The 15,225-nt window shown below is 39.0% G+C and overlaps 1 protein-coding gene across 2 annotated transcripts; it reads left to right on the plus strand.

Annotated features, from left to right (window-relative positions):
* Positions 1–13,154: 13,154 nt before the first annotated feature.
* On the plus strand, positions 13,155–14,105 carry HAPSTR2 (HUWE1 associated protein modifying stress responses 2). 2 transcript variants are annotated; one of them, XM_037139901.2, is made up of 2 exons: positions 13,155–13,307; positions 13,395–14,105. In XM_037139901.2, the coding sequence occupies exons 1-2, from the start codon at positions 13,155–13,157 to the stop codon at positions 14,103–14,105; spliced, it is 864 nt and encodes a 287-aa protein (XP_036995796.2). The 2 variants fall into 2 exon arrangements, with proteins under 2 accessions (XP_036995796.2, XP_036995797.2); XM_037139902.2 differs by having other exon boundaries at positions 13,155–13,272; positions 13,387–14,105.
* The last annotated feature ends 1,120 nt before the right edge of the window (positions 14,106–15,225 follow it).

Raw genomic sequence — 15,225 nt, forward strand, 5'->3', positions numbered from 1 at the left:
GTTAATATAACAATAACGGTTTGTGTCATGTCAGTGTAACCTGGCAGCCAACCAGAGTGGACTGGGATGCAAATACATGAGCAATGATGACTTCACTGTACTAGTCAGTTGAGTGAGCATGTGTACTGTGTGGGTGTCACTTTCAAAATAACTGTGCAGGTAGAGCAATGAATGTGCATCAACTTTTGTGTTAAGCTTGAACATTCCTCCATGGAAACTATTTGGATAATTCAGAAGGCTGCAGCTATGGGCAACTGGTGATTGGCAGCTTCATCACAACAATGTGCCTGCTCATGCATCACATCTCGTGTAGTTTTCTGGTGAAACCTCAAATCCCCCAGGTGACTTAGCTCCCCTACAGGCCAGATTTGGTGCTCTGTGACCTCTGGCTTTTCCCAAAACTAAAATCACCTTTGAAAGGGAAAAGATTTCAAATTGGTGATGAGATTCAGGAAAATATGATGAGGCAGCTGATGGCAATTGGGAGAACTGTGTGAGGTCCCAAGGTGCCTACTTTGAAGGTGGCTGAAGCGTCATTGTCCTATGTACAATGTTTCTTGTATCTTGTATCTTCTTCAATAAATGCATCTATTTTTCCTATTACATGGCTGAACAGACATCAAATGTTATAGATGTAAAGGACCAAGCTGATAAGGCAAAATGGGAGCTGTACTGCTGGATAAAGCCCACAGAGTTTGTGACTGAGATGTGGGAAACACAGAGGTGGAAAGAAAAATAGAAATGGAGATGAAGAGTTTAAATATATATTTGAGTCCACACACACACATAAACACACACATATATCTTACACTTTGATGGGAGGAAGGAAAATTCAGGAAAGACCTAGAGCACAGGTGGCAAACACAAGGCCCACAGGCCAAATCCGGCCCTCCTCCTTGTTTTATCTGGCCTGGCACCTTGTTTCCACCCGGCGGCAGCGCCGAGCTCTCACTTAACTGTTAAGGAGCAGTTACATTTATACAGTCCTAAAATTATATTCAGTCATGTGAAGGCAACTGGGAAGCTGATGTGGCCCCTGGTGAAAATGAGTTTGACACCCCTGATCTAGATAGAGCCTGGAGGAAGCACCATCTCAGATGGCTAAAATTTAGAAGAATGGAATGTTCTGCATGCCAGCCTCCAAGAAGGAAGCAGTCTGTGTGGGTCGTGGATTCCCTGTGCTGTGACTGTGATAACTCTCTGATATGAATTTACCTGGCTGGTTTCTCCCAATGTGTCTCTGGACAACTAGTATTGATTAGCACTTCGGTGAGGAGGATACCATAAAATTTTTCCCTTTAGAAAATTTCCAACTTTTTTGAGCTGCAATTTACATACAATGAGATTTATCCATGTTAAGTGTATAATTGGATGAATTTTAATGAATGTATAAAGTTGGGTAACCAGCATCATAATCAAGTAACAGAACAGTTCCACAACCCTAAAAAAACTTTGTTGTGCCATTTATACTCTTCCAAGACCTCAGGCTTCAAGCATCCACTGATTTGCTGTCTGTCACTTACTCTTTTGTTTTTAACTTCTTTCACTTAGCAAAATATTTTTGAGGTTTATTCATGTTGTTGGGTCCATCAGTGATAGCTTCTTTCTTTCTTTCTTTAAAAGATTTTATTTTTTTACTTAGATAGAGGGAAAGGGAGGGAGAAAGAGAAGGAGAGAAACACGGACGTATGAGAGATACACTGATTGGCTGCATCTTGCCTGCCCCTAAATGGGGACCTGGCCTGCAACCCAGGCATGCGCCCTGACCGGGAATCAAACTGGCAACCTTTTGGTTCACAGGCCAGCATTCAATCCACTGAACCACACCAGCCAGGACAATAGCTTATCTCTTTTAATTGCAGTTTGTTTATCTACTTATCAGTGGATACACATTTGAATTTTTTCCAGTTTGGGACTATAATGAATAATGTTGCTAAAAACCTTTGAGTGTATGTCTTTTCTGTACATATATTTTCATTTCTTTTGGTTAGGTCCCTAGAAGTAGAATTGCTGAGGTGTATGTTAAGTGCATGTTTAATTTTTTGTGTGTATATTTGTACGTGTATATGTATATACATGTGTGTATATACACACACATACACACATATGTGTATATATACACACAACATACTGTTTTCTAAAGTGTTTGTAACCACTTTGGAGTTCCACCAGCAAATTTTTATGAGAGATCCTATGCTACACATCTTTTTTTTTAAGATTTTTATTCATTTGTTTATTTTTAGACAGAGGGGAAGGGAGGGAGAAAGAGAGGGAGAGAAACATCAATGTGTGGTTGCCTGTTGCGCGGCCCCTACCTGGGACCTGGCCTGCAACCCAGGCATGTGCCTGACTGGGGATTGAACTGGTGACCCTTTGGTTCACAGGCTGGTACTCAATCCACTGAGCCACACCAGCTAGGGACCTATGCTTCACATCTTTGCCAACATGTGGTATTGTCAATCTTTTAACATTAGTCATTTGAGTAGGTGTATAGTGATATATCATTGTGGTTCAGGTTTGCATTTTCTTATGACTAATGATGTGGACTATCTTTTGTGTGCTTATTGGCCATTTATATATTTTCTTTTGTCAAGTGTCTGTTCAAACATTTTGTCAATTTTTAATTTGGTTGTCTTCTTGTTGAGTGACAGGACATGTTTATGCAGGGTTGGGCAAATGTAGGTTTATGTTTTTTTGTATGAAAAATAACAATTATTGTACAATTACTATTACAATAATAATAATATTATATATTTTTAATAATACAAGAATAAATTCTGTTTCATGTACTCACAACCGTAAACCCACTTTTGCCTCACTCTGTATACTCTGGATACAGATACATGTATAGAAAATATTTTTCTCTCTGTTTGTGGCTTGCATTTTTATTTTCCTAATGGTAACTTTTGAATAGCACATGTTTTAAATTTTGATGTTCAATTTATCAATTTTTTCCTTTAATGATTTATGATGTTTGTGACCTAAGAAATCTTTGCCTACTGAAAAGTTCTAAATTTTCCTTCTATGTTTTCTTCTAGAAGTTTCTTGGTTTTGGTTTGTACATTTAAGTTTATCTATGAACTATTCTGAGTTGATGTTTTTGCCTGATGTGAGGTAAGGTTGAGTTTCATTCCCCTCCTCTCAATGGATATCAAGTTGTTTGGCACCGTTTGTTTCAAAATCTGTCTTTATTTTTTCCCTCTTTTGTTTGTTGCCCTTCTGTTTTATCTTTATACTTGTACTTTATTGAGCTAAAGGCCCATCGTCTCCATCTGTTAACCCTCTGGACATAGATACTACTATTGCTTGAGAAATGGTGCCCAATTGTAAGGAATATGAGCAATTTATTTGTCTATGGCATTTGATAAACATTTGTGGGTGTGAAACTCATGCTACCAATTACTCTCTGGTTTGTTAGAGCCTTAGAACTTTGGAAAGATGGAAAAATCTGGGGGTTAAGCAATAGAATTTGGAAGATGTTGAAAAATTCTATATCAGTTCCAAAGTATGAGGTCCCAGACTCCAAGAAAGTACTTGAGTGAGGCCCCTGTAGCTGAGTGGAGCAGAATAGAAAAAGTTTTATACAATATTTGAGTTATGTTTCACTCAGGGAACAGATGAAAAGTATTTTGTTGGTGCTTCCATTTTTTTAAGGGAATAGAAAACAGATGTAATAAGTATTACAGGGTTCACTTTTAAAAAGTGATGTAACCCTGGCCGGTGTGGTGCAGTTGATGTATCATCATTCCGTGAACCAAAAAGTTGTGGGTTAGATTTCTGGTCAGGGCACATGCCTAGATTGTGGGTTGGAGCCCCGATCAGGGTGTAACAAGAAGCAACTGATTGATGTTTCTCGCACATCAATGTTTCTCTCTCTCTTTCTCTCTCTCCCTTCCTCTTTCTAAAAGCAATGGGAAAAAGTGTCCTTGGGTGAGGATTAAAAAAAATTAAGAAGTGATAGTAAATTGTTCTATTTTCAAATACTGTGGATGTTATCTAGTATACAATAATCTGATTTCTAAATTTTAAATTAATCACTGACTTTAAACATGCTTCTATGCAAACACACTGTGATGGTTAATTTAATGCTTCAGTAAGTTATGGTACAATCAGTGCTCATATAATAGAATATTATGCATACATCAAGTAGATTTTGCTAATGTATGCACATATGTATATATTAAATGTATCTCTGAATCTATAGTACTGAAATAAAAGCAGGTGTAGACCTTTATGTACAAAAGTGGTATGGTATTATTTGTAATGATAAATATAAAAATACACTAATAAAAGTGTTCATGAGTGGGAAACTCATGTTTTTGCCTGATGTGAGGTTTAAATAAATATGGTACGCACACACAAGGGTATATCATGCTGCTGTTAAAAAGAATGAAGTAGATTTATATGTGAAGCTTTAAACAACCTCCAAATATATTAATATTAGAAAAAAGAATTGTGTAACAAGATCATGTGAAGGGTATGCTCCTAGTTGTACGTATATATATTGTGTGTGTGCATATCTGAAAACATACATTAAAAATGTTAAGTGATTGACTTTGGCAAGGAAAATATGGGGTCTGTTGTGGAGGGAAACTTGCCTTCAACTGTACACACTTTTACACTATTTGAAATTTGTGACCATGTGCACATGTTGCTTTTTCAAATGAAAAATGCTTTCTTCTGAAGACTTTATTACCTAGAATTGAGATCTATTCATGTACTGTGTCAGGAGCTTGAATTTGGGAGATGGAAATTTATCAGCTCCCTATCTTCAATCCTAACAATGTTGCTAATCTTTCACCAGTCTGAGTCTGGATTTGAAGGAGGATAGTTTGGGAGTGGAAGGGCAAAAGAGAATATGGAGCTAGGGCCCTGGCTGGTGTGGCCCAGTGGGCTGAGTGCTGGTCTGCAAACTAAAGGGTTGCTGGTTTGATTTCCCATCAGGGCACATGCCTGGGTTGCAGGCCAGGTCCCCAGTTGGGGGGATGTGAGAGGCAAGCACACACTGACGTTTCTCTCCCTGTCTTTCTCCTTCCCTTCCTCTCTCTCTAAATACATAAATATAATTTAAAAAAAGAATATAGAGCTAGGAATAGCATCCTGGGGTGACTTGCAATGTAAGGATACCTCAAGTAGAACCAAAGCACCTAGTAACTCCAGACCAATATGCAACATGCTAAACCATTCATCCTCACCTGTTTTTGAAGACCCCCAAGAATATTGGGTGTAATTTAGCTTGGTGGCTATTGAGCTTAAGTCTCATCAGAATTACCTGCAATGCTTTAAAACATCCTCTGGTTCTATTACAGAAATAATACCTGCATATAGTTTTTAAAAATTTTGAACAGTATAGAAAAAAACAGCTATCATGTTTAAGGTTTTTTTGGTAAAGATTTTATTTATTTATCTTTAGAGGAGAAGGGAAGGAGAGAGGGAGCGAAATATCAATGTTTGGTTGCCTCTCGTGCGTCCCCTGCTGGGAACTGGCCAGCAACCCAGACATGTGCCCTGACTGGGAATCGAACCATGATCCTTTGGTTCAATCCACTGAGCTACACCAGCCAGGGATGACTATCATGTTTAATAGCTAGTTTCCAGTCTCTAGAGGTAACTGCTTTTAACTATTTCTAGTTTTGAGTTTTTCTAGTGATTAATATCATTACTGTAAATAATATGGTTTTTTAAAATAATTTTTTATTTCCAGTTACAGTCAACATACAGTATATTAGTTTCAGGTGTACAACAGTAATCAAACATTTATATATAGCCCTGACTGGTGTAGCTCAGTGGATTGAGGGAAGGCCTGCGAACCAAAGGATTGTAGTTCGATTCCCAGTCAGGGTACATGCCTGGGTTCCTGGCCACTTGCCAGCAGGGGACACACGAGAGGCAACCACACATTGATATTTCTCTCCCTCTCTCCTTCCCTTCCCCTCTAAAGATAAATAAATAAAATCTTTTTTTAAAAGACAGGAAAAGCTATACTTTAAAAAAAACATTTATATATAAGTAAGTTTATAATTCTATTTGTTTATCAATTTTAGACGTTTATTGGACTATCTGCTAAGATGAAGGAATTAGCATACTTATACCACCTCCTTAAAGCTACTTCTGACTTTTCAAAAAAAATTATTGGTTATATTATTATAATATTCAGGAGTTTTAGTGATTCCCTTTATAACTTTAAATAATGCACTTTAATCTCTATTTCTGGCTCCACTAATTTCAGACAATATTTATTGACACATTTCAAAGATACTTTCCTACACTTCCTCCCTCTTTTGTCTGTTTCTCACTTTTGTCAGCTCTCATATTATGTGTACATGGTCAAGCCTGTTACAACTACTGCCTAGGTTCAAATCCTAGCTCCATCACTTGGTATTTGTGTAACCTGAGGTAAAATATTGAATGTTTCTGTGCACTCAGTTTCCTCAACTGTTAAATGGAGATGACAACAGCTGTTGAAAAATTGAATTTCACTTAAATTGAAATAAATGTTTCAAGGCACTTAGAATAGTATTTGGTATATAGTAATAGCTTTTGAAGTGTTAAACTAAAAAAAACCAAAATTACAAGTAAAATAAAATCTCTTTTACAACTCTAATTAAACCCTCAGTATGCTTTATCTGTGGCTTGATTGTAAAAAATAAAACCAAAATGCAAAAAATACAAAGAAAGAAACATTTTGCCAATGAGGATATATAGATGGTAAATAGGCATATAATATGTTTGGTATTATTAGTTATTAAGTAAATGCAAATTAAAACCATTATGAGAGAATACTCTGCATCTATCATAAGAGCTAGAAATAGTGAGAATAACAAATGCTGATGAAGATGTTGTGAAGCTGGGTCATTCCTACATTGCTGATGGAAATGTGAAATGGTACAGCCACTCTGGAAAAAGAGTTTGGCAGTTTCTTTTAAAAATTAAACATACAAGCATTATACATCCCAGTAATCATACTGCTGGTCACTTATCCTAGAGAAATAAATATTTAAGTTCACGCAAAAACCTGTGAACTTTGCTGATCAGTTAGATTTGAGAACACATCTAACTAGTCCTTATAGTTGTATAACTGATATTGTTATTTGTAGTAATAGATACTCTCTTTTTGAGGATTTACTATGTTCCAGGCATTGTTTTAAGAGTGAATGCCTGCTTTCATTTAATTTTTACAACCATCTATGAGGTAGGTTCTATTATTGCCCCTATTTTAGGGAAACCTCGAGAATCAGAGAAATTACATCACAGTCCTTTCAAATTGCAGAGGCAGGATTAGAACCCAGACTTGTCTACAATAAAATCTTGAATTTTAACTAGCAAACTATGTTAATTTTAAGATAGATAGATTTAAGAGTCCCATGGAAAGGATCTAGAAGTGAAAGGACTTGATGTGGGAGCACAGGCAAAACAACTGTATTGTTGACAATTTTATAGCTAAAACCTAATGTTCTTCAATCAGTTAAATCAATTAAGCAAGGTCATTTTGTGAGATATCAGAAGTCTGAATAATGGATCTTGGATGCAGTGGGAAGCATTAGCAATATCTCTTGAATCTAAATTTTTTGGATATCACAGAAAACAATTCACAAACATCACCAATACATATCTTAAAAGTTTTCCCATGTCAGTATCTCTCACAAAAGTTGTATTTATGGGTTATTTGCGACGTTCTCTTCCCCATTTTCTATCGCTCCCATTTAGATGGATAATTAGAGTTAGGCGTACTAGTTTCTGAGTATTAAATATAGAATGTCTAATTCAATTTGGTTAGAAGAAATAGAGTAGCCTCCAAATGGCTTGATCACTTTAGTAGCCAAGTATTGGAATTATATATTGTCCCATTGTTGAACTAGAGCCTTAACCTTTACAAATACCAAATATGACTCAAAACTATTCACATTTAAGAAGCATATCCTAGTTGCTTTTAATGTCCTCATATGGACTGATCTCCAAAATATCTCAGGTAAAAAATACATTATGTATAGTATACTACTATTTATATAAAAAGGTGGGGGCATGCATATTTGTGTTTGTTGATAAATACATCAAAATCTCTAAAATGATACAGAGGGAGAAAGCAACAACAATAACAAAAAAACATGTTCTAGTTATGGGCACAAAAATAATGTTTAAAATCTAAATTTATATTGTTAACAAAATTTGCAAAATCACTACACACACATAATAGAATAGTGAATTTTGTGCTACATTATACCACTGTATGCTTTCATATGATATTGGTTGTTTTTCTTGTGTAATTAAAAAACCCAAACCAACTCTGCTAATTAAGCTCTCCCTGGCCTGGAGCTCCTTGGATCCCTGACAGTCTGTAGTTAAAGCCTAGTTTGTATTTTTTGACAGCAAACCAAAACCCTCTTGTTTGCTTCAGGAAACCTGGCCAGTTTTAGTCCCTGGCATTACTTCGGGGGTACACTTTTCCTAAAAAGTCACCAATCCTCTTGACCATGACTTACAAATTTTTGGGCCAGATTTGTCTTGGTTAATTTTTTTTAGACAAGTAGTAGTAGTAATGATGAAGTTACTGTTGGCTTGCTTTTAGTTTGTGACAAATTACTTTGGAAACAGGATTAAGATGGTATATTGAAATAATAAAGTAAGGGGAAAAGCAATTAAATCATATTACTTGAACTAATACATGTGTTTTGGGAGTATATTTTAATTCTTCCATTTATTGCTCCTTAATTAGTTCATAACTCAGAAGGTTAACAACACCATAGACAAGTGAAATTTTATGAAATGAAAATGTTTAAAATGCACTTTTCTCTGATAATGGCAACCAATGTGACTAGTACTCAGTAATTGTTTTGTTTTTTACAATTTTACTTATTTTGTTGACATGTTTGGAAACAGGGAAAGAGGCTGAGTCAGAAACCTTCATTACATTTATTATTAAATTCACCTCATCTCCTATTATGTGACACCTTATCAGAAAAGAATTTCTACCTGCCTGAGTTGACATTTGTAAGAAATCTTATAGTAATTTGATTTCACGAATATGGTCCCTTAAAGTAACTAGTTTTTATAACCCTTGCCCTCATAAGAAGCTCAATACTAAGCTCAAAGAGAAATCACAAATCTTGCCAAAAAACCCTAGAAATATTATTTCTTTCACCTATATGGTATACTGGTGTCACTTAACTAAAACTCCTCAGTTTGTGACCTTGAGAAACCTAGAAATTAAATAGGAGGAGTAGAGTACTGAAGGTCATTCCCTCCACCACCACTCAAAAAGGGGAGCAAATATTCAGCCTAACAGGTAAGTGTTTTTATGATTATGGCAGATGGTGATTGAAGCAAAGGCAATTCAAAAGGGGAGACACATGAAAGCAATAATTTTGAATGTTTGACATTTGTTTTGAAACTACCTTACTACCCTATACCCTTTACCATCTGTCTGCTATCCCTCCCAACACCAACCCCTGTCTTCCCACAGGGCTGCATTGTCTGCAGTTCCTGTTTCTCAGGGGCGGAGCTGTGGGAGGCAGCCATGGGTGCCATAATAGGCACCTGCGGCCAGCACAATGGGCTGTGGGTGCTTGTGGGAGAGACAGATTGATGTATTGTGCATGGGGGAGGAGGGCTGTCACTTGAATCCATGTGAACCCAGGCTTTAGGGGCAAGGGAGATTGACAGCTTTTGTAGGTTGCATTTCTTTTTCAAAGCTTGGCTTTAATAGACAGTAAGTTTGGGGCCCCAGGCTTTCACTCCCATAATTCTAACAGGGCAATCACGAGCATTCAGCATTTCTTTTTACCCCCTTGTTACGCATTAAATGATTTCAGTAAAGGAATGTGCAGCATTAATTAGAATTTGTTAGCAGATACCAAGGGGAAAAGTTTCTTCACAACAACTATAGGAGGTGTCATTTGTACAAAGACTTTTTTGTTTTCCTTCCCCATTACATTATCACTGCAATATGTAAGGTAGTGATTCTTTTCATTTAAATTAAGTGGAAAGCTACTAAATCTTGTTTTATTCTCCAAAATGAATAAGGTCCTTAACACTTATCTTTTAACTTCTTTCATTTCCTAAGGTTGGTGTTTACTTTTGCTTTCAGTCCTACCCATTTACTGATCTGTGTGGTTGTGTATCCAGTTTTGTGTACCATTTAGCTCTCACAATTACAGGCAACCCACTACTGATATATAAAGATTGTTTCAGGTGAAAATAGCTACCAATAATACTGAAAATCATTGATACATTGGGGTCCTTTTTGGTAATGGTAAACTGATAAATGCCAAAAATTAGACTCCTCTAGGTTTATGTCCTAACTTATTTTCTAAAATGATTTTTCCCTAGTTGATATTTAACCTTAGCCATGACATCAAATTTATAGAGGAATGGGGCAGTGGCCAAGGAATATTTTTCCCCACAGAAACCTCATTCCTAAACCACGTCAATATTTTTAAATATCAAAAGTCCCCTTCTTCAAATAGCATGCAGATAGCATCATTTACTTACAGCTAGTTAAGATGATCTTGTTTTGGGGGGGGGTGTTTTGTTTCTATTTTCTATTACTGACATTTTAGACTTATTTGGGAACAATACTATTCTCAGGATATCTTGTAAACCTTGACTTTGCCATCTGAGGAACTGATAAAACATTAAAAATTTTGGCATGACTTCTAATATCTCTCCCCTGTAAAATCATTTTCAGTGTGGAAGAATTTGGAGGCTAATTTAATTAGAATTTCCCCTTTCAATTGTTTTATTTAAATGTGTTAAGGGCAACAGTGAAAAATGTTGATTGTCTACCATTATTTCTCAGAGAGAACATATTCCCACACAGTTGTCTGGCTCTGTCTATTATAATAATTTGGAGCAATGGTTTTAAAAGTAGTGGGGTGATAATAATTAGGGTGTGCGACAGAAATTTCAGTGCTAGATTCAACATTTCGCCATGCAAGGCATGAAAATTGCCGACCCGGGCTAGTCAGCTCTAAGTACTAATTAACTAATTAATCAGGTGCTGAAACCAACTGAATGGAGGATACCAGACAGACGACTCAAGCCCAAGCAGAGGGTTGTGCTCTTTTCAAAGACAGGACGGTCTTTCTTCTTGGTTTTTAACCCAATCAAAAATGACAGAAAATAGTATATGATATACTACTCAGTCATTTTAGTCCAAGCTTTTTACTTACAGAAGATAGAATAAAACATGATTTTCTGATAATAACTATGAGGCAGTATGTGCAGAGCAATACTCAAGGCTCTGGCAAACCTACTAACTCCTTGGCCACGAACTATTTCAGGGCTGGTTATATGTGGGTGCGTGTGGAGTTGGGGGAGGGAGCTCTGCCTTCTTGGAGTTTTCTTCTACAATTTTTTTTTTTTAACGTAGGAGAATGAGAAACGTATTTCTCCTTTTGGGCTGGTCTTAGGTCTTTTGCCTCATCCCTCCTTTATGTAAATGAGAAGAGTCCAATTACACATATGGAAAAAGGGTTTAATGAATCGTGAAAAAGCCCAGTTTTCAGAGAAAGGGCACAATCCCCTCTTCTTCTTCTTCTTCTTATCTTTTATATTTAATTTAGAAACATGTATTTCTTTAAAGGAAGATGATAAAGGTTAATGATTAAATTATTTTATTTTATATACTAATTTTCATACTTGGGAATTATTAAACAAACATAGCTTCCTTTATCTAAATTGTAAGCTTTCCAGATACTTAAGAAATATTCTACAACAAAAATTGTGATATTTAAAAAAACTTTTTTTCTAAATTAAAATTTCATTTCATGTTATTTCCTCCCATTTTTGATATTATTCTTAGCTCAGTGATTTTTCTTCTCTTAACACAGTTTGCTCTCGAATTGTCAGCACTTAAAAGGGATCACATTATTGGAAGGAGGCTGTTATTGAACCCAAGGAAAAAGACTTTAGTGTCACATACTGTTTCAGCTTAATTTTGGAATTAGGTTGTTTTAACTAGCTAGAATTTTAAGGGTATAGGAAGGAAATGAGAAGGTTTTTTTCCCCCCTAAGAGTACTGAATTTTACACTAGAGCAGAAAATGCTGTGTTTGGTTTTTTTTATTTTAATTTTCTCCATCTTGCAATTTTCAGTAATTGAAAGTAGACCCCACAGAAATCCTCTAACCCATTCTTTTAAAGACAAAAAAACCTTGCAAAAATATTGTAGGGAAAAATCAATACCATTTCTGAGAGCGACTCTTAGAATTTGATAAGTGTGCAACTGCCCAGATGTGCTTTGCTTGGGACAGCAGGAAAGTTCTAAATCAGGACTGGAAGTGCTTTCCAGAGACCTAATCCAACAACTTCATTGGGCACTGGGGGAGGTCCAAGGGGGTGAGGGCAGGGGTGGGTACTGGAGGGAGGGGTTGCGTGATGTGATTTTTTTCTTTTGCCTCCACAAAATGCTGCCTCTATATACAGAACACAATTTTTTCGGGTGCCTGCTCTGTGGAGGGCATTGGTGGGATTCAGATGCCTGCTTATTCTCAGGAGCTGCGCTGTTCCACTATATCTCGCTCCCGCACCTCCCTCCAACCCCCGCCGGCCTTCCCGGATCGGCGCCCTGGATGTGATTGACACCACGAAGTTGCCCCCATAATCCTCTCTGGCAACATAGGATGTAAAATTTGATCAGCTCATTGGATGAAGCCGACAAGTCTTAAAAATGTGTGAAAAGGGGGCCAAGCGGTAGGCAAGCGCTGCGTTGAGGCCAGCACTTCAGCCGGCTCCTCTCTGAGTTCTAGGTGCGGCAGCGGTGGAGGAAAGGGAATTAGGGCGGAACTGAGGGGCTGCGGCGGCGGCGGCGGCGGCGGCTACCGAGACTGTGGCGGTAGCGACAGCGGCATCTTCGGGGAGGCCGCAGCGCACTGAAGCGGGGAGTTCCTTAAGAGCGGATCGGGAGGCCGGAAGGGGGCAACCAGGCGGCACAGGCGGCACAGGCGGCTTTGGAGTTATGTCCCGGACGTAGCCTGGGGCCGGACCGGGCGGGGCGGGGTCAGGGCGTGCACCCGGACCGCGGGAGGTGCGCACCAGAGCTTTTGGTCTCAGGGCCCCTCAGTCTGCCCCTGCGCCGCCTGCGCACGCGGAGAGGGTGGTGTCCGCTTGAGGAGAAGGAACGGAAGGCAGAGGAAGGAGGCGAGCAGCCAGGAGAAGATGGAGGGACAGCTGAAAGAAGACGAGGCTGAGGTCGCAGAGCATTGGTTTTCTAAGTGGGAGCGTCAACGCCTGAACACAGCCGAGCAGGAGGAGCAGCTGCTCTCCGAGATGCAAGGCAAGGAGGCTGAGGAAGACGAGGAGGCTGAGGAGGCCGAGGAGACGGAGGAGACCCAGGAGGATGAGGAGGCGGAGGAGACCGAGGAGGATGAGGAGGACGAGGAGGACGAAGAAGATGAGGAGGCGGTGGGACCTAAGCGCGAGCAGCAGAAGCTGTGGCACCTCTTCCAGATCTCCGCCACTTCCGTGGCCCAGCTTTACAGGGGCTCCGGGTGCCCACAGCCGGAACACTCCTTGTGGGACCCATTCCAGAGTGCAGCCATGGCTGTGACTAGCCTCTATAAGGAGAGCGGGAAGGCCCACCAACGAAGTTTTGACTTGGGCGTACAGGTTGGCTGCCAGCGTCGCGTCAAAGATGTACTGGATTGGGTGAAGAAGGGCCGAAGCACCATTCTCCGCGAAGATCTGATTAGCTTCCTCTGTGGTAAAGTGCCCCCGGCTCCTCCGCCACTGCGTACCCCCAGGACTGCTCCAAAGCCTCCTGCCGCTGCTTCCGGCCAAGCTGCGTCCACCGAATCCAGCTCCTCCATAGATGTCGACTTGCGTCCCTTCCATGAGGCCATTGCCCTGCACGGCCTCAGTGGCGCCATGGCAACCATCAGTGTGCAGTCCGGCCCACCCAACTCCCCACCTCAAGCCAGTGGTGTTTCCAGCAGTGTGACTGGCGATGGTCTCCAGAATAGTGCCATCCTTGAGGACGATTTGAACTCCAGCGACTCAGAAGATCTGGCCCTCCACCTGGCCAGTGGGGGGACCCGCAAACGCACCTCGGCCCAGTGTGGTGATGGCGTCGCAAACTCCCCAACCCACAAGCGCCACCGAATGGTCTGACTTACTTTGGTCACCAGTTGCCGTTGCCGTATTGCTTTAAACCTAACTTTACCTTCAACATGACTGTTGAAAGGATACGTGACACCATCTCTTCTTTCTCTAAGTTAAACAAAGGTTTCTATCGAGTTTGCCATAAAGAAATTTTGAAAGTACTCCAGAAAAGGCCTCATATGACTCTGACTTTAACAAAAATATAATACTATCAGAGAACAACTAGTTAGCAAGATCATTTAAAGCAGCAGTGTCAGTTAGGGCTGGAGCCTGGTTTATCTTTGTCGCCGTTATGTTCCTTAGCACCTAGCACAGTGTTGGTGCTCAATAAATGTTTGTTGAATGAATAAATGTGACCTTATTTTAAAAGTCTTAAAAGGAAATGACTAACAGGTGTTTACTTGGTTATGGGATACTTTTATCTTTTATTGTTCATTTGCTTGTTTGCTTTAACTGTTTTGGCCAGTTCAGTTTACATTTATCAAAATGTAAAACTAGACACCTTTGTGAAACCTGGAGTCTTTTATTTTTGTTCCACTGTGCCATACACCTAGTTTCTAGAAAGAAACTGTGCAAGTAATACCTATTAGTCTGTGAGGGTTTTTTTATGCCCCTGGGTTTTTTTATGCCCTTGTTTTAAAACAATTTTTAATTGTTTTAAAAAATTAAAACAAGTTTTGTAATGGTTGATTATAATTGTGATTTTATGATGCTGTAAAGTGATGTTATGATGACTGGCCAGGTAAGACATGATAGTGAGTCAGTTCAATTCTCTTTTTAGGAAAGTTGAACCAACAAGTGAGATCCTGAGATCAATGGTGGTGGCATTCCTAGTCCAGTGATGCTCCATTTTCTTAGAAATGTATAAAGTTCCTTCTGCTGAAGTTACATCTTTTTGTAATCTCTATTTTGAAGTGGAAGATGAAGTCAGAATGAACTGGGTTTTACTTGAGGATACAGCAAGATATAACTAAAGGAGCATGAGCTTTTTATGAAAGGACCAACAGTAAAATACTAGCCCCACAGATTCACTGCATAATTTTATACAAATCACTTATATCCATTGAACTCAGTTTTTCATGTGTAAATGTAACTAAGGGTCTCCTAAGGTCATTGTGAAAATTAGATG

This window comes from Artibeus jamaicensis, unplaced genomic scaffold, assembly GCF_021234435.1.
Source record: "Artibeus jamaicensis isolate MK-2021 breed Jamaican fruit bat unplaced genomic scaffold, CSHL_Jam_final contig_240, whole genome shotgun sequence".
In the NCBI taxonomy this organism is placed as follows: Eukaryota; Metazoa; Chordata; class Mammalia; order Chiroptera; family Phyllostomidae; genus Artibeus; species Artibeus jamaicensis.

Excerpts from the sequence above, each read along its gene's own strand:
- HAPSTR2 (XM_037139901.2), top strand. The coding sequence starts at position 13,155 with ATGGAGGGACAGCTGAAAGAAGACGAGGCTGAGGTCGCAGAGCATTGG. Across the intron at positions 13,308-13,394 it reads AAGACGAGGAGGCTGAGGAG|GAGGCGGTGGGACCTAAGCG; the intron begins GCCGAGGAGACG and ends GAAGAAGATGAG.